Source organism: Hibiscus syriacus, unplaced genomic scaffold (assembly GCF_006381635.1).
Source record: "Hibiscus syriacus cultivar Baekdansim isolate YM2019G1 unplaced genomic scaffold, ASM638163v2 tig00112470_pilon, whole genome shotgun sequence".
Classification (NCBI taxonomy): Eukaryota; Viridiplantae; Streptophyta; class Magnoliopsida; order Malvales; family Malvaceae; genus Hibiscus; species Hibiscus syriacus.
The window spans coordinates 267573-292709 of NW_024063339.1; the positions used below are offsets into that span (position 1 = coordinate 267573).

At 32.4% G+C, this 25137-nt stretch overlaps 3 protein-coding genes across 4 annotated transcripts; 2 read left to right on the top strand and 1 right to left on the bottom strand.

The window, feature by feature from the left end:
- Window positions 1–1211: 1211 nt before the first annotated feature.
- LOC120179817 (xyloglucan endotransglucosylase/hydrolase protein 22-like) lies at window positions 1212–20294 on the top strand. Of its 2 annotated transcripts, XM_039185299.1 has the most exons (4): window positions 1212–1510; window positions 1601–1794; window positions 1886–2264; window positions 20279–20294. In XM_039185299.1, the coding sequence occupies exons 1-4, from the start codon at window positions 1250–1252 to the stop codon at window positions 20279–20281; spliced, it is 837 nt and encodes a 278-aa protein (XP_039041230.1). In that variant the 5' UTR covers window positions 1212–1249; the 3' UTR covers window positions 20282–20294. The 2 variants fall into 2 exon arrangements, with proteins under 2 accessions (XP_039041230.1, XP_039041228.1); XM_039185297.1 differs by lacking the exon at window positions 20279–20294 and having other exon boundaries at window positions 1886–2390.
- On the top strand, window positions 6746–7879 carry LOC120179816 (xyloglucan endotransglucosylase/hydrolase protein 22-like). The gene is made up of 3 exons (XM_039185296.1): window positions 6746–7030; window positions 7108–7301; window positions 7375–7879. Exons 1-3 carry the CDS (start codon window positions 6761–6763, stop codon window positions 7751–7753), a joined length of 843 nt encoding a protein of 280 aa, XP_039041227.1. The 5' UTR covers window positions 6746–6760; the 3' UTR covers window positions 7754–7879.
- On the bottom strand, window positions 16657–17329 carry LOC120179818 (zinc finger protein 2-like). The gene has a single exon (XM_039185300.1). The coding sequence runs from the start codon at window positions 17211–17213 to the stop codon at window positions 16740–16742; it is 474 nt and encodes a 157-aa protein (XP_039041231.1). The 5' UTR covers window positions 17214–17329; the 3' UTR covers window positions 16657–16739.
- Window positions 20295–25137: the final 4843 nt, after the last annotated feature.

Here is a 25137-nt window from a genome sequence, read left to right on the forward strand (position 1 = left end):
AATAAAATTTTTTAAACAATAACATAATTTTTGAAATAGCCCCAAAACTGTAAAAATATTCATTTTAATCCATAAACCCACGTTGGTTGCCACCCTTTATCGTCAACAAAGCTCCACTTGACCTCACCCCCCACAATCAAAACCCCTATGAAATCGTGAACGATCATCAATCGATCAACAAAGATTTAATTGTTTATACCTCAAGAACCCTAAAATAAAAATCGTGATTTGATACGATTCCAACGGTTAATCGGTGACATTTACAATAGCATATGATTAGGAGGATGACAGGGACTACGTCGACGACAATAATCATGGTCGAAAAGGGCCGCATCAGTATGTTGGGATTTGGTTTTTTGGGATTTGGATTTTTTTTGTAATTTAAGAGAATTTAGGGTTTTTATAAATATAATAATATTTTTTTTAAATAAATTTCAAAATTACAAGATTGTTACACGTCACTTAGTGGAGAAAAATAATGTTGTTGACAGTTTAGGCACCTAAAATAATAATGTTTACAATGTTAGATGCCAATATAAGATAAAAAATATTTTAGATACCTATTCTTAAAAAGAGATATAGTTTCGATACTTATTTTATATTTAAGCCTTAAACTTATTTGATGGGTCTGAAAAATCATATTTAAATACTAGTGGTATAATTGTTTGAACACCATTGGCTTTGGCCCAGTGAAATCTTCGGCCACACTCAATTTGTCCCAAATAAAGCCGCATGCCTATGGACAGGCGGCCTATTCGGTTCGGTCGCCTAAAATCCCAACCGCGTTTGCTTTCGGTGTGTGCATCAACTAGGGGAGGACAAATCAATCCACGAAACTAAAAAATAAAATAATTGCTGAATTATCAAATAAATTAAATTTCAATATATATATTGAATAATTTTGTATCTATCTATAACAGTTGAGAACCTATACACATTTAAATTAAATTAAATTTTGGAAGTAGAACTCGATCAAATTCGAACTCGAATAAAATAGTTATTAGCTCCGACTACGAATTGAATTCATGTTTGGTTGCACTGTAATCAAACATACCAAACGCATGAAATTACATTTGCATGGGCGGAACCAAGCAGCAGCCATCAATTAATACACTATGTTCCAGCTGTTCACAACTATTATCCACAAGCAGCAGGAAGCTTCCAAATCCCTCTGTAACTTCATCTTCTCCCCTATATTAACACTCCCACGCTCCCAATCCCAAATCATCAAAGACCAAATCAAAAACACATGAAGATTTCTTCTCTGCTAGTGTCTGTTTTGCTCGGCCTCGTGTTGGTTACTTCAGCTGCAAACTTCAACCGAGACATAGATGTCACATGGGGAGATGGCAGGGGCAAGATTCTGGAGAACGGCCAGCTCTTGACGCTCAGCCTCGACAGATCCTCCGGTTCTGGGTTTCAGTCCAGGAATGAATATCTCTTCGGGAAGATCGATATGAACGTCAAGCTCGTTCCGGGAAACTCTGCCGGCACCGTCACTACGTATTATGTAAGTTCTTTCTTCTTCTGCAAGTGAACCAACTCTGTTCTCAAGTCTCAACTGTTGATAAAATTCTATGTTTATCTGTATATTGAACAGCTTCGTTCACAAGGATCGAAGTGGGATGAAATAGACTTCGAGTTCTTGGGGAACCTCTCCGGCGAGCCGTACACGGTGCACACGAATGTATATTGCGGGGGGAAAGGAGACAGAGAGCAACAGTTTCACCTTTGGTTCGATCCCACCAAGGATTTCCATACCTACTCTCTTCTTTGGAACCCTCAACGCATCATGTAAGTTATATTTCACGGTTTTGATGTTTTACCGATTGTTTTTGAATTTTGATTGTGAATTGTGAATCATTTTTTTTGGAATGTTTTCCAGCTTCTCTATCGACGGCACTCCGATCAGGGAGTTCAAGAACCTGGAGTCCATTGGCGTTCCGTTCCCGAAGAGCCAGCCGATGAAAGTGTCCTCGAGTCTCTGGAACGCCGATGATTGGGCGACTCGCGGTGGACTCATCAAGACGGACTGGAGCAAAGCTCCTTTCACGGCTTCTTACAGGAACTACAAGGCCGATGCTTGTGTGTGGTCTTCCGGCAAATCAAAGTGTTCGTCTTCTCGAAATTCGTGGCTGTCGCAGGAACTGGACATCACCAGCCAACAGAGGCTCCGATGGGTGCAGAAAAACTACATGATCTACAACTACTGCGCCGATACCAAGCGGTTCCCTCAGGGACTTCCTAAAGAATGCACTGTTCGTTAACGACGGCGGCGACTTATATGAATGCTTGTTTAATATTCGAGCGTAGTTCAAAAATGGCTTATTGTATTATTTTTTTTGTATTCAGTGTCTTTTCAATATGTAACATAAGATCAATAATAATTTCTATATTTTGATGGCCTACTGTATTGTAACTCAAATTCTTGTTAACATGTTCTGTAATGTACGGACGGAGTCACTAGGTTGGTTTTTTTCTTTTTCTTTAAAGCTTCGTAATCGTACTGATTAATTTGGATTGACTCGGTTATATACTTTACTTTGGTAATTGAATCTCTTAATAAGAATTTTCTGTATATACAAAAATTTAAATTTGATATTTTATTTAAATGATATCAAACTATTCTTAAACATGAATATAAGACACTAGGTTTAACATATAGATTTTAAAAAAATATATATATATTAAAAATTTAAAATTATTAAAAATGCGACTGACTTGTAACACCCTCAATATGCGCCTCTGTGATCATTGCCTCACGGACATGCTTGAACGCCTAGCGACCTTATACTGGCGAGATGCCTAATTACCGATATAGGTAACATTTGTTATTTAGGGAAATTTAGGTAATCGTTATTCGGAGCACATAACGATCAACATAGGTCGTTTGGAAGATATGACGACCTATGAAAAAATATAGTCCTAGATGGGCAAATAATCCTTCGACTGCATCATATGAGCAAAATTTTTTTCAACACATTATTTCACAGATTTTGCCCTTTTCAGTTGTTTATATTTATTAATAATTAATTTATATATTTTTTGAAAATAATTATGAAAATATTTGTATTTGATTAAAATTTTAAATAAATCTATGTATATTTATAGTCTTGCAAACAAAACTGATTGAACTCTGATTGAACTTGAAGAACAATATTTTTTTATCATTGAAATCATTTTTTGAGTTTTTAAATTTATGTAATTCTCAAAAACATATATTACAAATAACTATTTAATGTATATCAACCCTTTTATTTAGGTATTTAAATTTTTTTAGATTGAATTCATGCAAAATATATAAGGTTAAAGTAAGTACACAAAAAGAATGTTGTTTTTTAGGTAATCTAAATTCGTGTAATTTTATCTATATAAATTTGTGAATTTAACCAGATTTATTATTAAATATAGATACTATTTTATAATTTGATATATTTAAAAAAGTATTTAAAACATATATTATTGTCAAAGTAGGTAGGGATGAATGTAGAATTTCATGTTAGATAGAACGAATTTATAAAATTTTAATTATGAAATAATTTATAAAATTTTAAAGAAACGAGAACATATTTTTAATAAAAAATATAAAAAATATAAAAAAAAACTTTTAAAAAAGGGGACGAGTACCCTCACTCGCCCTCCTTTAGATCCATCCCCGAAAGTATGTATTTAAATGTACAATCTCTTCATCAAGGTACCTAAAGTATTTTTTTAATCAATGTCATATATAAACTTTTAAGAACCTAGATGAAATTTATACTATACTTTAGATATTTATTTGGACCAAAATATTTTTTTATTTATTTTTGAGAAAGATGGACCAAAGTACTTTATGTATCTGGATAAAAAAAATGATAACTTAAAATATTTATTTGTGATATAAACTTTTTAATCAATGTAATGTTTAATTATTATTTTTTGGTGAAAGGAGATTATTACTATATGTCTGGTTAAAAACCTTTTTAAACCTGTAAGAGGAAAAGGGTACACACAACAAAAATAGTACAACATGCGCAAATTAAGAGCAAAACAGTTTGCCCGAGGCCCACATCAGGATACCCAAACAACAACGATATCACCCCTTATTCAAAAGAGGAACCACCTCATCGGGAGAGACATCAACGAACTGCGTGGATATAATCTCTGGACCAGCACTTCTCGCAAGATTGTCAGCAACGTGGTTACCTTGTCGCAAAACATGTTGTAAACGATCCAATCAAGCATCCTATAAATCGAGCACACCCAGAGAAACTTTCTAAACCCCAACATCCAATCCCCCACATGATTCCGGGCTACACCGCCACATGAAGCAAAGCCATTGCTATCTCTACGAGCACCATCAATATTAAGCTTAATCCAAGAGTCTGGCGGCATCATCCAAGTAACAGCACCCACATGTGAATTATGTCTCTCCCCCCCCACCCCCAAATTTACACGCTGCTGCTACGTTCAAGTACGCCGGCATTATCATCCAAAGGACTGTCGAAGATGATTGCATTACGCTGTCGCCATGTGTTCCACAGGATAGCACCAAATAATATTTCCCAACCTCTGTCATCCTTGGCGAAGTAGCTCGTATGTACCATATTGACATGGATCCAGGATTTAATATCCATAGACATAAACTCCTCCAGCTTCTCTTGCTTAATAAGCAGCACCCAAATGAAGTAAATAATGTTGCATTTTCGAAAAACATGATTGATGTCCTCTAACGAATCAGCGCAGCAAGAGTGCCTTTTCAAGCGGTCGGGATTAGTCATGAGTTTTTCCCAACTCAGAGTCCATAAGAAGATCTTCACCCGTTGCAATCCTTTGTACCTTTGAATAGCTTTCTAGACATTATCAGACGTACCAATATTAGGGCGATTTCGAATCTCATCAGCGGACTTGACGGAGAAGTTCAAGTCATTACAAGGACACTAACCAATTGTATCCGTCGAACCACCTTGCACCGGCCCTTTAATTGCAGCCAATCTCAACAAAATATGAATCGGAAGCAAATGGTCAAATAAAACCCGCTTCATCCGCCATGTTGGTAAAAGAACTCGAAACACACCGGCTGAGCTCATTTTGGTTAACGTAGTTAAATAATGGTTGCAAATTCGGGATCCACTTATCCATCCAGAAATCAATAGAATGACCATTACCCACAACATGAGTAATGTTATTCCGAACATCTTGCCAAACTATGCCAATACCCTTCCAAAGTTTAGAACATCTTTGAGAACGGATAGTTATTGGCACATCTTCCTCCGTTTTGTACTTCGCCTGAAGGAAACGCACCCAAAGAGTATTCTTGCACTTAATGATGTTAAAGGTGATTTTCATCAAGAAGGCTTCGTTCTGGACATCCATCCGCCGAAAACCAAGGCCCCCATGAGAAACTAGTTGGCACACCGTCTCCCATCGGACTAAAGGAATGCCATTACCCCCAGACTCCTTCCCCCAAATTACGTTCGTGTCCATTTAATTTTATGGAGATTTTAATACGATCATCAATCTTTTAGTTTTATCAATTAAACAATTTAATTATTTAAATGATGTCAATCAAATCACATGTCGTTACCATTTGTAAAATAGTTGACAAATTTAGGATAATTACATATTTCATCCTCATTACTTACAAATTCCTTCAATTTACTCCTAATTTTAATCCTCAAAACTAAAACTGAATTGATGGAATATGTATGCAATGAGGATGAAATGTGTAATTATCCCAAATTTTCTTTCTTAGCATTGTTAAAATAGTTAAGTGATATGATTGATAAAAATAAAAGATCGATAATTAAACTAAAATCCCTTATAATTAAGTGGTTATAAGTTAAAATAATTAAGTGACATGTTTGATAAAAATAAAAGATCAATAATCAGACTAAAATCCTCTTATTATTTAGTTGTTATAAGTGTATTTTGCCCCTTAATTAAATAATTATGATTTAAATCAAATTTCATATTAATTCAAGGGTAAAGTACACAAATGGTCCCCCGACTATAAGGTGATGCTTTATTAAGTTCCTCGACTATTAAAAGTTACAAAGTGATCCTTTGACTATAGAGTGTTGCTTTGTTAAGTCCCTCGACTGTTAACAGTTATGTTCCAAACTTGTCCTTTATCGTTAAAAAATTAGCAGTCGTCTAAGGTGAACGTTAACATGATGACTGAAATATGATAGTTATTTGAGATTTTAAGATCATATTTTATCATATCATAGTCAATAAGTTAACATTTATAGTCAAAGGACGAGTTTAGAACACAATGAATACTCATGTGACTATTTTGTAACTTTAAATAGTCGATGGACTCAACAAAACAACATACTATAGTCAAAGGATCATTTTGTAATTTTTTATAGTAAAAAAACTTAATAACACAATACGTTATAGTTGGGATCATTTGTATACTTTACCCTCAATTCAAAATCAACCGAATTAAACTCGAACCTATCAAATAAAGTGGAACCCTTTTAGTATTCGAACTACCGATTAAATTCCTGGCAAGCACTGTAATCAAACATAGAATGGCAGCACCAAACGTATAAGCATTTACTTGCATGGAATGGAACCAAGGAATGGCCATCGATCGCCATTATTAATATTTGGACCCTCTCTTTCTCTTCTTCCATTTTCCAGCTGTTTACAGCTCCCAAGCACGAAACTTCCCAATACCTCTCCACATCTATTTTCTCACCAAATCCTCCCCTATATAACAACACTCCCCGTCTCAAAAACGCTCAAAAAATCAAATCAAAACCCCTTGGAGATGACGATGAGCTCTTCATTTGGCCGTGTAGTATCTGTTTTGCTCGGCTTTGTGTTGGTTGCTTCGGCTGCGAACTTTAACCAAGACGTTGAAGTTACGTGGGGAGATGGCAGGGGGAAGATTCTGGAGAACGGCCAGCTTTTGACGCTCAGCCTTGACAAATCCTCCGGTTCTGGTTTTCAGTCCAGAAATGAATATCTTTTTGGGAAGATTGACATGAGCGTCAAGCTCGTTCCGGGGAACTCTGCCGGCACCGTCACGACGTATTATGTAAGTTGTTAGTTTGTATTGCGAATAAACGAAGTACTATTTGGTGATGTTTAATTATCCGTGGCTGAACTGAACAGCTACGTTCACAAGGATCGACGTGGGACGAAATAGACTTCGAGTTCTTGGGGAACCTCTCCGGCGAGCCGTACACGGTTCACACGAATGTATATTGCGGAGGAAAAGGAGACAGAGAGCAGCAGTTTCACCTTTGGTTCGATCCCACCAAGGATTTCCATACCTACTCTCTTCTTTGGAACCCTCAACGCATCATGTAAATTATATTTCACAGTTTTTATGTTTTACAGATTATTGTCATTGTTTGACTGTGATTTGAATGTTCTCAGCTTCTCTGTCGACGGCACGCCGATCAGGGAGTTCAAGAACCTGGAATCGATCGGCGTTCCGTTTCCGAAGAGCCAGCCGATGAGAGTTTATTCGACTCTTTGGAACGCCGATGACTGGGCGACTCGCGGTGGGCTCATAAAGACGGATTGGAGCAAAGCTCCGTTCACAGCTTCTTACAGGAACTACGAAGCTGATGGCTGTGTGTGGTCGTCGGGGAAATCGTCGTGTTCGTCGAACTCTTCGTGGCTGTCGGAAGAACTGGACATCAGCCGCCAACAGAGGCTCCGATGGGTGCAGAAAAACTACATGATCTACAACTATTGCACCGATACCAAGCGCTTCCCTCAGGGACCCCCTATAGAATGCACTGCTCCTTAACTGGGTTTTAAGTTTAGTGTATGGCACTGCCAGCATACTGTGAATCTTTCTTCATTACTTCATGTATTATCAAATGGATTGATTTAGTACTCGTATTATATAAATTTAATTTGAAATAGTTTGATAGAATCCGATTAAATTATGAATCTTATTTTAAGTTGATCTTTTAATTTTAAAATATTTTATATCAATTTTTGAATTATGATCTTATTTTAAACTGTTCATAAACTTTAAAAATATTATATTCGTTATCATTTTATTAATGTATTGTTAATTATAATGGTTAAAAAAATTAATCTTTGTTTAAGAAAATAAGTTAATTTTCTCTTAAAAGGTCCATTTTCAATGATCTTGAAAAATCAATAGAGTTAACTGTACATTAATAGAATGATCAAAATGAAATGATACTGATAGTTTGAGAATTGATATAAAATATTTTTAATTTTAATAATCAATTTAAAATTAGAATTTTAATTTTTAATCTACGACGATGTGTACACGCTATACAAATACAACCGTTCAAACTCGACTCTTAAAAAATATCATTTTATTTTATCACTAAAGTCGCTTAATGACTTCTTTTATGGAATGACAACAACAAAAAATCATTATAATTTTGAAACTATTAATAATATTATAAAATAAAATAATTTAAATTATATCAAATTAGAAATGTCAACATAATACAAAGACTAGAATCGTAATTAAACCGAAATTTTGTCTTCACGAGTTCCGGTACAAACCAAATGTTGAACATCCCCTTTTGTCTTCTTTACTTAAGAAATTGGGGCATTTTTATATAGAAAAATTCACATACATTCTTCACCTACTTGCACTTAATTCTCAACCGTTCAATTACAAGAAAATGTGTTGAAGAGGTAAATAACAAATAGTCAAAACTAGTATATCCCATAAATGTCCAATGTTTGTTAGTTCGTACCAAACCAACAAACCAGCTACTAAATAATAAATATAACACCGCATAAATAATTTAAAAAATAAAAGATATAAACAAACATAATTATTTTAATTATCGTGAAAGATAAATGTTATTAACACTAATATAAAGATGAACATAATGATACCGATGTAGTTGGTTCAAGTGGTAAGTTGTTTGATATCGTTTAAGTGAGTGTATCTGTTGTTTAGGTTCTTTCCTCGGGTCTTGAGGTCTGTGTATGTTTCTCAGTGTGTTCTTTATTCTCGTTATTGGGTTGTCTATGGTGGTCTTATTATGTGTAAGATGGGGCTTGTGGGATGGAGGGGGTACGGTCTCATCGATGTAAGAGTGCTATGTGTATTTACCTTTACCACCTCAAGGTACAATTTTTTTACTTCATTTAGGGTTAGGGAGGTTTTTAAAGGAGGTCATTGAGATGGTGTACTTTGTTATCCTTTAATACAAAGTACCCTCTTTCAAAAAAAAAAGATCTCAGGTTCGAGTCCTTATGTAGGTAGGAAATCTCCGTTGGGAGACTCACCCAGCAAAGCCATGTGCGAAGCCTTGGAACTAGACGATGGCAACACGTTGACAGTCGACTTTATTACAATTCAAATATCGATAACTGAAATAGGGATAGATCAACCGACATTGGCTGACTATTTCGTACTAAGTATTGCAAAGGCCCATTATAAGGGTGATCCTCTCAATCCGATTTTCTCCTTTCACAACACCGGAATTCAAACCTCTAACCTAGCTTAAAGAATCTATTAAGCGACCTCGGTGGAAAAAGAGAGTGTTGTTCTCGCTAAAGATCCTGAGTTCGAGCAGTTGGTCTGCAGAGTATGTGCGCGTTATCAATGGTTAAAAAAGATTCTAAACAAATTCTACCTTATAATCACTTCGAACTATTAAAAGAATATAACATTAATAAGTTTAAGTTTTAAAAACCAATATTTATAATTTCTTAAGGTCGTATTATATATTACTTGCCTATTTTAATAAACTGATTTTCTTTTTATGACAATTTATTAGATTGATAAAACTTAAATTGCTCAGTTGGTAGAGCACAAAGTTCTTAACTTTGAGGTCGTGGGATCGAGTCCCATGGAGGGCATTTCATAATTCGAAGGTCTCATACGGAAACTGCTCTCAATCTACTGTTGGGAGCAACCTACTATCTTACCTCCCCTTATCCTATTACATATGGGAACAAGGGACAGTCATTTTATTGGATTGATAAACAAATGGAAATGTGAAATCAAATTGTTGAAGAATATGAATAAGGTAATAAATTACAGTTGAAAATGCCAAACTCTATATGTGCAAATGCAAGCTGTGAACAAACTGGAAAGCAAAATCTTACGTAACTGATACAAGACCTAATGCACTTTCAATATATGGACCTCATAGATAGGGATAGCAATATATATAGTGTATATTCATAAAAAAAAATTATATATTTATATTTTATTTTAATAATTTAATACTAAAATTCTCAAAAAAATAATTTATTATTTTTAACAATTTATTTTAATTATTTAAAAAAGTAAAATTCATGATTTATCTATTCAAATATTAATAGTGAGTTATATAAAATATAATTTTATTATAATTATACTTTTATTATAGTTTAAATTGATATAATTCAAATATAATATTATTTTTTTAATTTATTATAATTTATATTGATACGATTCATATAAGTGTAAATATAATTTAAATATTATACTTTTAATTTACAACATAACATTTATAATTAATATTTTATTTTTTCAAACTCACTTTTTAACAGCACTTTTAAAATTCGTTTCTTACTTTTAAAATTCACTTTTCAAAAAGATATAACAAACTAGCCCTTAAATGAATTAATTTTTCAGTCTCATTCCTTAAACTCACTATTTTATTTTTATTATATTATTGTACTTTTACTTTTCTTTTAATTTTATCCTAAACATAAAAAAATGACAAATTAGAGCAAAGCCACAGACATATGAGGACCATTTTAAAAGATTCACTCCACTTTAGTCACTCAACTTTGGTAAATTCCTATTTTAGTTCTTCCATTTTTATTTCTATACAATTTGATTGCATTTGGCTTTACCAATCACTATAGAATTCACTCTATTTTCCTAAATAATTTCTCACGATCCTCATTTCTCTTATTTTAGTTTTCAATATCGATATTCTCCGTATTTAACCGATTGGATGAGGATCAATATAATGGATATCCAAATTAATTGTACCTTTTTAAATATTAGATTTGAATATTAATTAAATATAAATATTTCAAAATATTGGATTTTATAAATAATTTAATCAATTTAAATATCTTTTAAAATATTTATTTTTTATAACATTTGAAAATTCTGATATCCAAATTCAAATTATAAAGTTTCATTAGTAGAGTAATTTATTAAGAGGATTTGAGAAACCAATGGCGATAGTTACTCAATTGGGCTCAAATAGTCATGGTTAACCCAAATTAGTTGCCCAAGCCACATCCTTTTCTCCCGATCTGACATTATGTTAAAATAAAGAATAATATCGAAATTAGTCTCTAACGTTTATCCGAATGCTAATTTTAGTTCTTAATTATTTTTTATAATAATTTAGTCTTTAAAGTTTCAAGTTTTAGTCAAAATGATTATTATTGGATGGAAACAGTTAGTTAACTAACATCTAAATTCTAATGTATATTGTTGACATAATATTTTCACAAGTGTTAAATTGATAATCTGATATATATAAATATCATCTAACATAATAATGTGACACATGTCATATCGTCTAAGATAATGATATGATATGATATGTATCACGTTAATAATTAAATACATGTAAAAATATCACGTCGAGAAAACGCGTTGACTATTAATTCACTAATATTTTTCATCTAATATGAATTATTTTGATAAAAAAGCTAAAATGTGAGACTAACATATCCTAAAAAATAATATGAATTAGAGTGATCAAAACATTGAAGATTAATTTTGATATTATACCTTAAATAGATAGGCTTATAACTTATAAGAGTGTTCAAAATCGGATACATGCATTTTCAAGTACATGAAGTACCAAATACCCAATTCATCGGGTAGTATATTTGTCGAATCGTGACCTAACCCATCAAGTTTGAGTATTCGGTAGTCGTGTATCTGTGTAAAATATGGGTACTCTCATTTTCATGTCACGAGTACCTAATTCATATATATATATATATATATATTATATTTTTTAATTTAATTTTAAAAAATCACATAGAAAATACATACAAGTTTAAAAGTTCATAATATACAACCCACCCACAAAAATTAGTCATTTGAAGTTAGTTTTAATGACAAATAATATATATATATATTAAAGTTTATTTTCGAAAGAAAACATTAAAAATATCAATATCAATCGTGTTTTTAAACTCATAATGATAAATTAATAAAAACTTCTTTAAAAGTTTAAAAAATTTTAAAAATAAAAGTACATAATACAAATCTAAGAAAAAAAATAGATATTAATTTAATTTTAAGGTAAATATTTGAAATCTAAAATAAAAATATAATTTAAACTATATATATTTATACATTAAAACTACTCGGTCGAATCGAGTACCCGGTTATAAAAATTTGGTCCAAACCCAATCTAACTACTAAAAAAAAGTTACGGATCAGATACCCGGCTCGATCGAATAATTTTTTTAGAAAATTAACTATTTTTTAGGTTTGGATCGATATATCGAATCAATCAAATCGAATATTTTTAAATACCCCTACTTATAAGCGAATATATTTGTAAACATGATAAAACTAAACAAATAGATCTATTTAAAATCATTTTATTTAATTACAATTATAATTATAGTTATATAAGATCCATAATAATAATATCCTCATAACATCAAATATATAAACATCCTGTAAGACTAGTGAAAACAAGGAAATTTACACATCCCGTAAGATAATAAAGTTCCTTGTTGCCGTGCTTTGCTCGTACACTCCAAACTCCAAAGGCAATTCTTTATAGTAAAAGAGGCGTTGTAACTAGCTAGTATGGTGGTGGATGAGGGCGAGTCCAATGCGGCGCTGGTCTATACGGATCGAAGTAGGGCGGCGGCGGAGGTCCAGGAGGTGGTGAAAAAGCATGAGGCGGTGGACCTGATTGGTGGTTGTGATGTGGTGGTGGTGGAGGAGGAGGTGGTGGCGGTGGACCTGATTGGTGGTTGTGATGTGGTGGTGGTGGAGGAGGAGGAGGTGGTGGCGGAGGCGCACCATATAACAGTGGTAGATCCAGAAATTTAAGAATGGAGTCCAAAACTTTAATTTTTTTTAAATAATGAGTATGCAAAAATTGTAATTTTTTTTTCTTAACCCATTAAGTTAAATTTAATTATTTTTTAAAAATAATGAGGATGCACTTGGCCCCTATGAGACTTAGTGTATCCGCCGCTGTCATATAAGTGTGGTGGTGGCGGTGGTGGCGCAAAAGGGTCTTGTGGTGGTGGGTGCCTGCGAAACGCCATTACGTTTGGAAAAAAAGGGAATTGATTGTGTTATAAATAGAAACAGGAAAGGAGAGGGTAATTACTTTATATGAGACTGTCAGTTGGATGACTGACGGCTTAGAACGTGGTATTTTTCTTCTTGTCTAGGAAAAGTCAGTTCGAACCGAATTGGGTTGTGGGTTTTAAGTTTAATGCATAAATAAGTGTCCAAGTTAGACCATTGTGTTAAATAAGTATTTACAATTTTTTCATCTAAATGTCTAACGTTACAAACATTCGTACTTTAGGTGTCTGGGTTGTCAATGACGTTAGTTTTCTCTATTAAGTAACACATGTCACAACTCAGTATTTTTAAAATTTTTATATAAACTGTCAAAAAAAATAAAATTATATATATATTTTTTTAGAAAGAAAACACAAATTTTGAAATAATTCCAAAACTTTGAAAACTTTCATTTCAACCTCTAAACAAATGTCGACCGCCGCCCTTTGTCGTTAAAGAATCTCCAGCCGACCTCCCCTCCCCCAACGACCAAAACTCCTATCAAATCGTGACCTGTTGACGACCTATTGACGACAAATCAACGTTTTGAATCCCACGAACCCTATAATGAAAATCACAATCCCAAGCGATTCTGATGGTGAATCGGCAACAACTACTGTGGCATATAACTAGGATGATGACAAGGACTACGACGGCGACGGTGGTCGTGACCGGAGAGGGCGGTGACAGCGGAGTAAAGTTAGGATTTGAGATTTTGGGGTTGTTTTATAATATAAAGTTAGGGTTGTTTTTATAAATATAATAATATTTTTAATATTGTTTAAAAAATAAATTTCAAAATGATCAGATGTGACAAGTGTCATTTAAAGGGAGAACCTAACGTCGTTGATAACTCATGCACCTAAAGTGCTAACATTTGTAACGTTAGATACCCGAATGGACAAAAAAATGTAAGCACTTATTTAGTCCAAAATGTATAATTTGAGCACTTATTTGGACATTAAATCTTTTTTATGAATAAAGTAGGACGGAGTTTGAATTTGAGTTTAAATTTAAAAATAATTATAATAATATTTATCTTTTTATAATTTTTAAGTATATCTTTACTTTATGAATTATATATATATTCGTGTCATATCATATTATATAGGATGCGGGTGTAGGTTTTTATCTCAAAATTTTGTCAGATGAAGCCTCTCTCACAAGTGGAGGGAGTAGAATATTTAAGTCGAGTTAAAGTCCATCAAAAATCTAAACTGACATGATCTGAGTCATATTCATCCCTATTTATTAGTTTCATTAAAGAATTAAATAATTTGAAGGGTAAACTACATATTTTGTCACTCACCTATTATTGTTTTAGTCACTTGTAGTTAAAAAATTAACGGTGATATTGATGTGTTACCATAAGATAATATCATGTCAAGACCGAAAAATGATTAAGAAAATGTTATGTCAGCATCACTATTAATTTTTTAACGGCGGATGATCAAAACATAACTAGAACGTAATGTTAAATATGATTCTAAAAAATAAGTGGATGACCAAAATAGAAACTAAATAATAGGTGTATGACCAAAAATAAAAACTAAATAATAGGTGGATGATCAAATAAGTAATTTATCCTGATTTAAATTAGATAAATACAATTCGTTTGACGAAATTTTGAACAATGTGATTTTTTCTTTAATTTGAATTAAACTAAATTAAAATGTGAATGATACAATTAACGTTTTCATTTAAATTTAATTATAAAATAAAAAATAATATACCATTTTTAATTTTTTATTATTTGAATTATGTTTTAACCTGATTAAATTATGAGGGAAACTTAACGAAGTGATATCATCACTGATCTTCATAAAAACGATGACATAAGTCTAAATCTTTAAAAATATATAGAGAGTTAATTGCATCATAGTCCTCAAACTATGGTTCTCATTTTAAATTGGTCCCCTAAACTTTTAAATGTCCTAATTTAGGTTAATAAAATAGTTATGCCAAGTTATATTATTATATGCTTGAAAAAAAATTAGGCTAAACTATGGTCGAAATGGATTACATATTTGGATGAATTTGGGGATAAAATTGAAAGATTTAAAAGGTTAGGGACCAATTTAAAATGCGATTCATAATTTGGGGATGAAATTAGAATGTTCAAGTTTAATGATCAATTAGAAGGTGTATCATAGTTTGGGGATATATGATGCAATTAACTCATATATTTATTGAAATTTGAAAGGATCTTATTTTCAATATTGTCGACTCGATAAAAGTAAACTCAAGTCTAAATTTGGGGTGACCTAAGCACCCCCTAGATGAACTCTAAAATGTGGTTAATTACACTAAAAGGACAACATGATTGGACCCACTTATTAGCACTACCTTACGTCTAAAATTGCCCTGCCCAAATGCTGATGTCGATCAATAAGCTTCTTTTTGGATGCTCTAAAATTCTGGTTTGAAAACATCAAATCAAAAGAAAAAGCAGTGATTACATAAATCTGGTCTTACATTATCTCAAACTGATTGCCCTTATCACTTGCCCTAAACGGACATCTTCAATATTATTGACCTTAACTTGCCCTACATTTTGTACAAATGGTCTTCATTATCTCTCCTAATCCTTCATGTTCTACTTATTTGTCTAGGAGGGGCTTAAAGTTTCCTATCTAACACTTAAGATTTTTCGTTCGCTGTCTTTTGATCACCTTTTCCGATCTCTGACTGATTTAGGTTCTCGAGTATGTATAGATATTCACGATGGGTTTTGTTTAGTTTGCTATCAAGGAAAGATATTGTTATTGGGTTCCGGCTCAAACACTAAGAATGTTAGAGGTATGAGCGTTCAATGTCAAATGGTTGAGAGTTGTCTTTGAATATATATTATCTTGTACTTATTCCAGATTAATAATAATAATAATAATAAAACTACATACTTGCATGCACCATTAAAGTTTCTTAAGTACCTAGGTTTGACTTTAATTTTATGTAAATTGTAAAAAAAAATCAGCTGACTCTTATTCCCATATGTAATGGGATAAGGGGAGGTAGGATAGTAGGCTGCCCCCAACGTCAGGTTGAGAGCAGTTTCCGTAGGAAACCTCCGAATTATGAAATGCCCTCCGTAAGACTCGATCCCACAACCCCAAGGTTAAGAGACTTGTGCTCTACTAACTGAGTTGGATGGTCATTTCTTTATGTAAATTGTAGTTATCTTTAAACTTTATCACGTGTGAATCATCTTTAAATATATTTGAATTATTAATTCATTATACCTTTAACAAGATGCATGTACTATAATTGTGGAGGCATAGGTAAACGAAGATATTCAAGATAGTGTAAGATGGACTTTTATAGCCCACGCTTTAAGAATATTTTACATTTTAACCGTGTAAGGTTATAAAACAAATTAAAATGAAATCAGCATGAGTTGAATAGTCATTACACACGATAAAATACTATAAAATCGAATCGAATAATTATTACCTTAGGTATCGTAATAAACACGACACAATCGAAAATACATCTACAAACTACGAGTTCATAACCTTAAAGACAAGTCGAGGTGGCTAAACTCGTCTTGGACGTCTTCAGTTCGGTACCCCATGGACCAAGAACCGATCCCTTCTCTAGGACCTCCGAAAAACCTACCGGCTCGACCGTGTTGCTCGAAAGACGTCACTGACATCTGCATACGTTGAGAATGGCTCGAACGTTCAAGACCGGACGACTCTGGATAGTTCGAACTCGATCCCCCGTGAACTCGAACCGACGAGCTTAGCTCTCGGCTTTTCTTAGCAAGAGTTCGTTCGAGCTTGTGAGCATTTTGATGCCCACCGAGCGCCTGTGAACTAAAGAACTTCCTCTGGCAATAGTTACAAGGGAAGACCTTCAGTTCGGTCGGACTATTTGACGATGAAGAAGACGACAACGACGACGGCTCGAGAACGAGGTCTAGGTTAAGTTGATCGTTGGGGAGGCTTAAACGAAGTGAAGTATTAGGATGATAATCCATAAGATAAGCTATCCTCGAGCTAATTTTAATGGCGGAGAAAGAAGGAGAGTGGTGGTAGTAGGGCAAAATGATGAAAGAAGATGAAGTGGTTTGAGAGAGATGGGAGTGTTGTTATAAGAGGAATGAAAAGGTTTCACTGTTGGTGGTGCAACTAGAAATAGTGAGTTGAGTGAGAAAAAAAGAGAGATGGACCCAGTGAGTTACTGAGTGAGAAAGAGAGTTGAGTTTATGTGCAGATATCTATGGAGGAATCAAAGTGTTGTCGCCTCCATTAACGGCAGCATTCTAATCTTTTGTCGGTCCAGGGAAATCATTTTCATGTTTATTTATTTATTTCATTCCTCAAAATACATGTATCTGTGTGGTGTTATTTGTGTATTTAATTATATTCAAAGGTCGAGTTTATCGATTGACCTATGCGGACAGGGATGAAATTAAAAAAAAAACATATAGGGGAGTCGAAGTTGAATTCAAGTATAATTTTAATATCTTATAAATTTATGGTTTCAAAAGGGAACAAATCATAAAATCATTATTTTTGGGACTAGACTATAATGTTTTCATTATACTAATTCAAAATGTTACATATCCTGAAGAAATTCAAAACAATGTTAGTGTTTATGCGTATATATGACATTAGGAATAGAAATTTGATAAGATTTGATTTGGTTCGATAAGGTTAATTTAAAAAGTTTGAGTCAGATTGAGTTGAATTTTGTAAATATAGAGTCTTGGCATCCAAATTTTTGGAAAATTTGTGTTATACTTGGAAACATGCATCGTTCGGGTCGGATTGAGGTTTTGACCTACCCGAATCTGACTCGACTCAAGTTTAGAGAGGCTTCATTCGATATGAAATCAACCCAATTTTTAGATAAAAACCCATACTCAACTTGAAGCAAATATATATAATTATAGTTCTTATTCGGTAAAATAGAGGCATAACAAAAAATCTACATAGAGGAATATTATTGCAAGTATCCTTAAATATATAAGGGATACTTGTACTATTAACCCGTGTAAGAGATTTTTTACTTTAAACCTAAATAGATCCGACCTGACCTCATCCTAAAAAACGAGAGATACTCAATCTAAGTTCAAACTTGGTTTTTTTTTTTAAAATCGATCCGATAAAATAAAGTCAAATAAAAAAATTGTTAAGTCTGTCTCTTACACCCATCCCTAATTATACCTCAAAAATATATTGCAAATTCTACTTAAGCTTTTCTAATTGGGAAAAAAACTCACGGAGTATTAAATTTCTAAATATTTTAATTACGTCCCTTAAAATTATTAAAACTTTTCATTGAATCTCTAAAAAAATTAAAAAATTACATACTAACATTTCTTTTAAATACTAACGTGCCAACATGAAAACACACACATCTGCTTGACATATCCTAAGCTGCACTGAAATAGCCGTACAAGATTAGACAATTATCATAATTGCCCCACTCATCCCCATGAACCTAACCCAGTCTTTGCCCATTGGTGCAATGTTCCTTGATCCATTTAACATCTTCTTCTTCTTCTTTTTTATCAAAATCCCCCCATCGAATCTTACATTGTTCCTTTTTTAGTACCTTAAAATTGAGACTACTTGATCACATGGTGTGTGTGGGATTTAAGAGTTCAATTATACTGTGGGAAAATCATTCAATTCAAATAAGCTCATTAAAAATTAAAGGGTAAATTACACGGTTAAGATTCTCTCTCTTATTTCACTCATAATATTTTTAATTTTTTCAATTTGCTCACTGAACTTTAGACTTTGAACTTTTTTTGTCACTCGACCGTTAAATTTCTAACGGTGTTATGACATTGCTATATTAATTGGAAAAAAAATTAAAAGTATATTTATCATTTTAATTATAAGTCTTATGTGGCATATTTTATTATTAAAATAAGTCACATGAGAAATGTTTTTAAAACCAGACTGGACCTTAAACCGGTGAAGGTACTGATTCACTGGTTCAATCGGGTTAAACCGAGGTTGAACTGGTTTATATAAAATAATATATTTTTAAAAAAATTTACATAATATTCAAAGCAATATATCTATAACTCTTTTTAAGTTCACAATATTAAAAGTTATAAAAATATCACAAGTCATAAAATATATAAGTTAAATACCATAATATCAAGTGAAACAAAATGATTTAAATAAACTACACCATACTATTTGGGGCCGAAAAAATCAAAAAATAAATTTTGGGCTGAAAAAAATCATAACAAACAACATCGTTTGGTTTAATTTTTTTTAAAAAAACATAACCGTGTGAACTGGTTTAACCGCCGATTCACACTGGTTTTGCCGGTTTCCAGCCGATTCTACCAGTTCTTTAGCGGTTCATTGCAAAACTGGTTTTGGAGGCTGACCGGACATGCAACTGGTTCCCGGTTCAACCGGTCGAACCGGCCAGTCCAGTCCAGCTTTGATAACATTGCACATGAGCACCCCATTACTGAGTAAACGGTCGAGTGACAAAAAAAGTTCAATGTCTAAAGTTTAGTGAGCAAATTGAAAAAATTGAAAGTAAGGTGAGTGAAATAGGAGAGAGAGTAAAGTTCAGTGAATAAGTGTGCAATTTACCCAAAATTAAATGATAAAGTATATTGGAGGTTGCTGAACTATGTTATATTCTTTTTTATCAATAAACTTTAAAATGTTACAAAATAATCATTAGATTTATTGAATTGTAGCAAAATGATTCATATTATGTTATAAATAGTTATCCATTTTGATAAGTTCAATGACGATTTTATAATCGTTTGATCAATTTAATGACCATATTGTATTTTTTTTTTGTAAAATTTAAAAGTTCACTGGTTAAAAAGATTATTTTAACGTAGTTAAGTGACCTCTAGTGTATTTTATTCGAAAATATATTAATTTATCAAACTTTTATTTATTAATGTGTTTATTAATTAGGGTTTGATTGTTGTGGGAGCATAATCTTGCAGGTCGGCTATGATTGCACTGACCCTTTGTCTATTAATCTCCACTCTAAGGAACATTAATTCTCTTCATAATTGTTTAAATTGTTCCAAATAAATAAATACAATAATGTGAAATATATTAGATATTATCAAATTAGATCCAAATTATTATTTTAATGATCGAACTTTTAAAAATTATAAATAATCATTAAATTTATTTGATTGTTACTAGTTATAATTAACATTATAAACATAATAAAGGAATAATATAACAACATTATAAATAAAAATATGTTAATTACGATATAGAATTATATTTTTAATATTTTTATCATTTACTTTTAAATAAATAGTAATAATAAAGTTGTTGTTATAGTTTAATTTTAAAGGGAGTTGAAGGGTTCTAGGTCTAGATTTGTTGAGTTTCGAATATTTTGTGTGTGAAACAAACACTAAAGTCATATTCAGAGCGTTAAAAAGGAGTGAATTGTAAATTTTAAGGTCTAACAGTCGACTGCGAAGGCGACCGATGTCGATCGACGGTAATCGACAGTTACGTTGATGAGTGGTAACGATGATGAGAGACTTTGGTTGAATTCAGGAATCAATTACATATTTTATCTAAAATTTAGAGGTTAAAATGATGCTTCATCTAAAGTGCATGGTCTAACTAATATTCTATATGAAGTTCAAAAGGTAAAACTAAAATTAACCTCTTTCGACAAATGTGTCACATTATCAAACAATTGAGAGTTAACGGTTTAGTAATCAAAATATAACAATCCATAACATAAATGATCAGATTTCAGTAAATTAGTAATGTAAGCAACCAAAATTCAACGAATCAATAACACAAATGACTAAAACTTGAATTTTTTAAACTACATAAACTAAAGTGTACAAATATAAAAGAAAAATACCAGTCTAATAGTTTACCCCTTTTATTGTTTTCATGATTTTTTTTTGAATTAATCACCGGTATTCGATCTATTAACCGACTAATCCAGATCAGGTACTACAGAGGCCATGGTTTGAACCCTTGGCCTTGCTTAAAAACCCTAATGTCTCGTCCAACTAAACCAACATGTTGTCGGTTGTTTTCATGATTGATTATTGGTCATTACCTGTTATAATACTCAGTATTTTTATTTTTAATAAAACACGATATATAAAATTGTAAGGATTTCATTTAAAGCGGTGAGTAATGAAGTTGATGATTTGCAAATTTCATGCAAGGAACTGTGGGAGGGTTTACGATTAGGGTGTCATTTAAACCCACTTTTGCCCTGCATGCACTTTGTGCTCCTATTTCTTGTGTGTTTTCTCTGTCTCAGGTTTGGATGCATTAACCATATATCACTATTTGCCTACAACAAAATACATGCCCTTTTCAACTCCAATTTCTTTTATGATCTTTTATATCGAATATGTTCGGTTTTCCATGCTAATAAATAAACATATTATCGATATGAGATATCTAAATTATAATGAGAATTTAATTTTTTTTAAGGGAAACAACCGTCTCTGTCCGCCTTCTCCGTTTCATCTCTGCTTATAAAATATTTTTTTTGAATCAATAAATGCCACCACGTTAATTAAACTTTAAAAACATAACTCAGAGTACAACCCCGAAAAACAAAGGTTAAGGAAAACTACTGTAAAAACACACACCACAAAAAGCTAAAACAACAAAAAAGAAATAAAAACAAAAGAAATCCAAAAGACAAAGTTGACCTTCTCTTTCCTTGTTCTCTCCAAGTCTTCGATGAACGCTCTAATAAGGAAGTTGTGATAGAAAATGGAACCTGAAGATTCACGAACCACCTCAAGCACTGAAACTTCAAGGAGGATCGAGCCACCGCCGATCTTCAGCTTCTTGAAGTTTCATTGCCAAAGGAGCTTCTTCCACCCAGTATATGTCGGTGGAACCCAAATCCGACTGGGAAGCTAGAAGATGAGTAGCAACATTTCCTGCCCTGGGAGTGAATGAAAAACGACATGCGTGAAACGACATATATCTTTGGCGAGCTTCCCAAGTGTAAGAGCTTATTTCCAAACGATCCAAGCCCATTGAAGTTAATTTTCTGATAACCGTTCGAGAATCGCCTTCAACAATCACATCCGAAAAACCCATGTCCACAGCGAGTTCCACTGCGTGTACTGTCGCCATTGCCTCCGCCATAAACGCCGAGGTAATGTTCTCACCAAAACGTCTGCAAGCTCCCATTATTAATCCAACATTATTCCTCACAATAACCCCGACCATGCAATTGCTTGACTTTTTAGATATCGAACATCAAAATTGATTTTAACAGTGGTCCCAGGAGGGGGTTTGCATCAAATTTGAGACGTGCTCGAATTGAGGTAATCAGTTCTTTCTTCCTCATTTGACTACCTTGATGATACTGTCGATTTCTTGCAAACCATAACGTTCAAATTGTGGTTAGAATTTATGAGATCTCTGCTTATAAAATATATAATTAATTGAATGTGTTTTTGTTTATAAGATGTTCTATGAAATATGTTATTTTAATAATTAATAAAAAAAAGTAATTTAAGAAATAATTTTTTAATGATGGTATTTAGATTAATAAATCAATTGATGGAAATGTAATGGGATAATTAATTGGGCGGTGGAGATTCCTAATTATGTACGGAGACAAATGAAATCCAACTTTAAAACAACCTTTGATCTTGTCTGTCATTAATCAATCAAACTTCCCCCGTGATCTCAATTACCAAAGTTCTAGGCGGGGGCGGTGGAGGCGATTGTCCCTAAAAATATAAAATTATCATATATTTTAGAATTTTTTTATGTATTTTTTATTGAAAATATATTTTCGTCTCCTCTAAAATTTTATATATTCAAATTCGTCCCCTTGAAATTTTACAAGTTTAAGTTCGGCCTCCTAACGTAAAATCTTACGTCCGTCCTTGAATGCCAGCATTCAATGTCAAATGAATAAGAGTTATTTTTAAACACATAATGTCATGTACTTATCTCAAATTAATAAAAAAAAGAGTTAAGAGTTTCGCGTCCGACGTTTTTTTTAAGGCATTTTCAATAGAAAACATTTTTAAAGATGTGTTTTTATTTTATGTTATATAGAAGAGTATTAATAAGTAAAATTGGCAAAATAATAAATTTAATCAATTATTTTGAATTAATATATATTTAACTTTGATCTGATCTTAGAAATATAAGTAAAAACTCTAACAAAAAATAACAAACATTTAAAATACAAAATATATATTCATTCTCTTTGTTCATATTAAATCTTATGAATAACTAAAATTGCTTAATAAAATTATTATGGGAGCAATTGGATATATAATGTACACGAAGTGAGAAGGGAAGAGACAGACAAAAACAGTTATTTAAACAGTAATCGGGCACAGTTCTCATAGTGTCGATCGATGATTACAGACTTAACGATAATAGCCATAGGTATAGAAAAGAATGTTCAGAGGCGAGAAAGAAAAGTAGGGTTTTATGTATGATAATATACGTGGCACACAAAAAAGAGCAACACCAGTTGACCCTAGAAATTGGAACGTCGTTGGATTATGGAAGGCTGAGGTGTCGGCATTGAGGTTGTTTCAGTGGTGGGGGAGGATGCAATTGCACGTGATTAACCTCTTGCAATCTCTCTTCGTAGGAAAGCACTCATGTTCTTTAAGGGGGCTGATATTCATATCCGGGACGGATCAAAAATTTATGTCATGAGTACGACTTTAAGAAATTATATTAAAAAGTTTAAGGGATGCAAAATTATAAAATTTTAAAAGGTACGATCACACCCCCAACTCTCTCTCGATCCATCCCTATACAAATCCCAAACAAACTTATCGCTATATCATCTTGTAGGGTCGTTATTTTACAGTGACGAAATCAAAAATATTATTTAAAAACATAAAGATAAAATATAATTTTTGAAAAGATTAAAGTTAAAAACTTTATGTTAAAAGAATTCGAATAGAATTGAATTAATACGATTCAGTTCGATTTTAAGATTTTCTCCCACACTTATAAGCCCGATTCATCAAGACATCAAAACCCCATAATTATTATCATATGGTTCTTATTTATATATATAAAAAAAGGCAACTCATGAAATTGAATAGGGAGTGGGACGGATTGGTTCCCACATCGAATTGGACTTCACCGTTGTGCCCTTGGTTGCTCTTTCTAGCATTGGGCCCTATAATTGAAATATGGCCAAGTTTTTTTTATTACTCTCGTAATAGGTAAGAGTGAGCGTTTGGTCGAGTCAAGTTAATTTTTTTTGAATTATTCGAGTTGATGAGTTGTATTTTATGACTTGAACTTGACTTGAAATTTTTTAGAGTCGAGTTATCCGAATTTCTATACAAACTTTATTATAATTATTTATAGTATTATGATATAATTGGTTTCAATTTATTGACTTTCTCTAACCATATAAGATCTATATTTATTCATATTCTTTTCATAGTATAATGTTATTTAATATATCAAGTACAATCTAAAATTATAAAATATATTTACAATATTATATTTTAAAGAAGATATTTTGAGGTTAAAGTTTTGATGAGAGTATAAAGGAGTCAAGAAATTGATAAAAAAATAATTATAATAAAAAGTGAGTTATTCGAACCTAGGAACTAAATTAAGTAAAATGCAAAATTAAGGGACTAAATATAAAAAGTGAGTACATTTTTAGTAAAACCTAGGAACTGAGGTTACATATATATTCTATGTGGAGTTTTGATCGAATAATCAAGAGATCCCTTAATAATATTATATAATGGTTCTAAGAACCCAATTTTAGTGTCCTTGTATTAGGGCTGCTTAATGAGTAGAGCAGCTAGTGAGTTATTCGAACTCGACTCGATCAAAGCTCAACTCGAGACCTTAACAAGTTGAGTCAAGCAACGTTCAACTCGACTCGATAGGTTCGCGAACATCTTGTTAATTTTTTTAATATTTTTTTAGTAGTTTGGT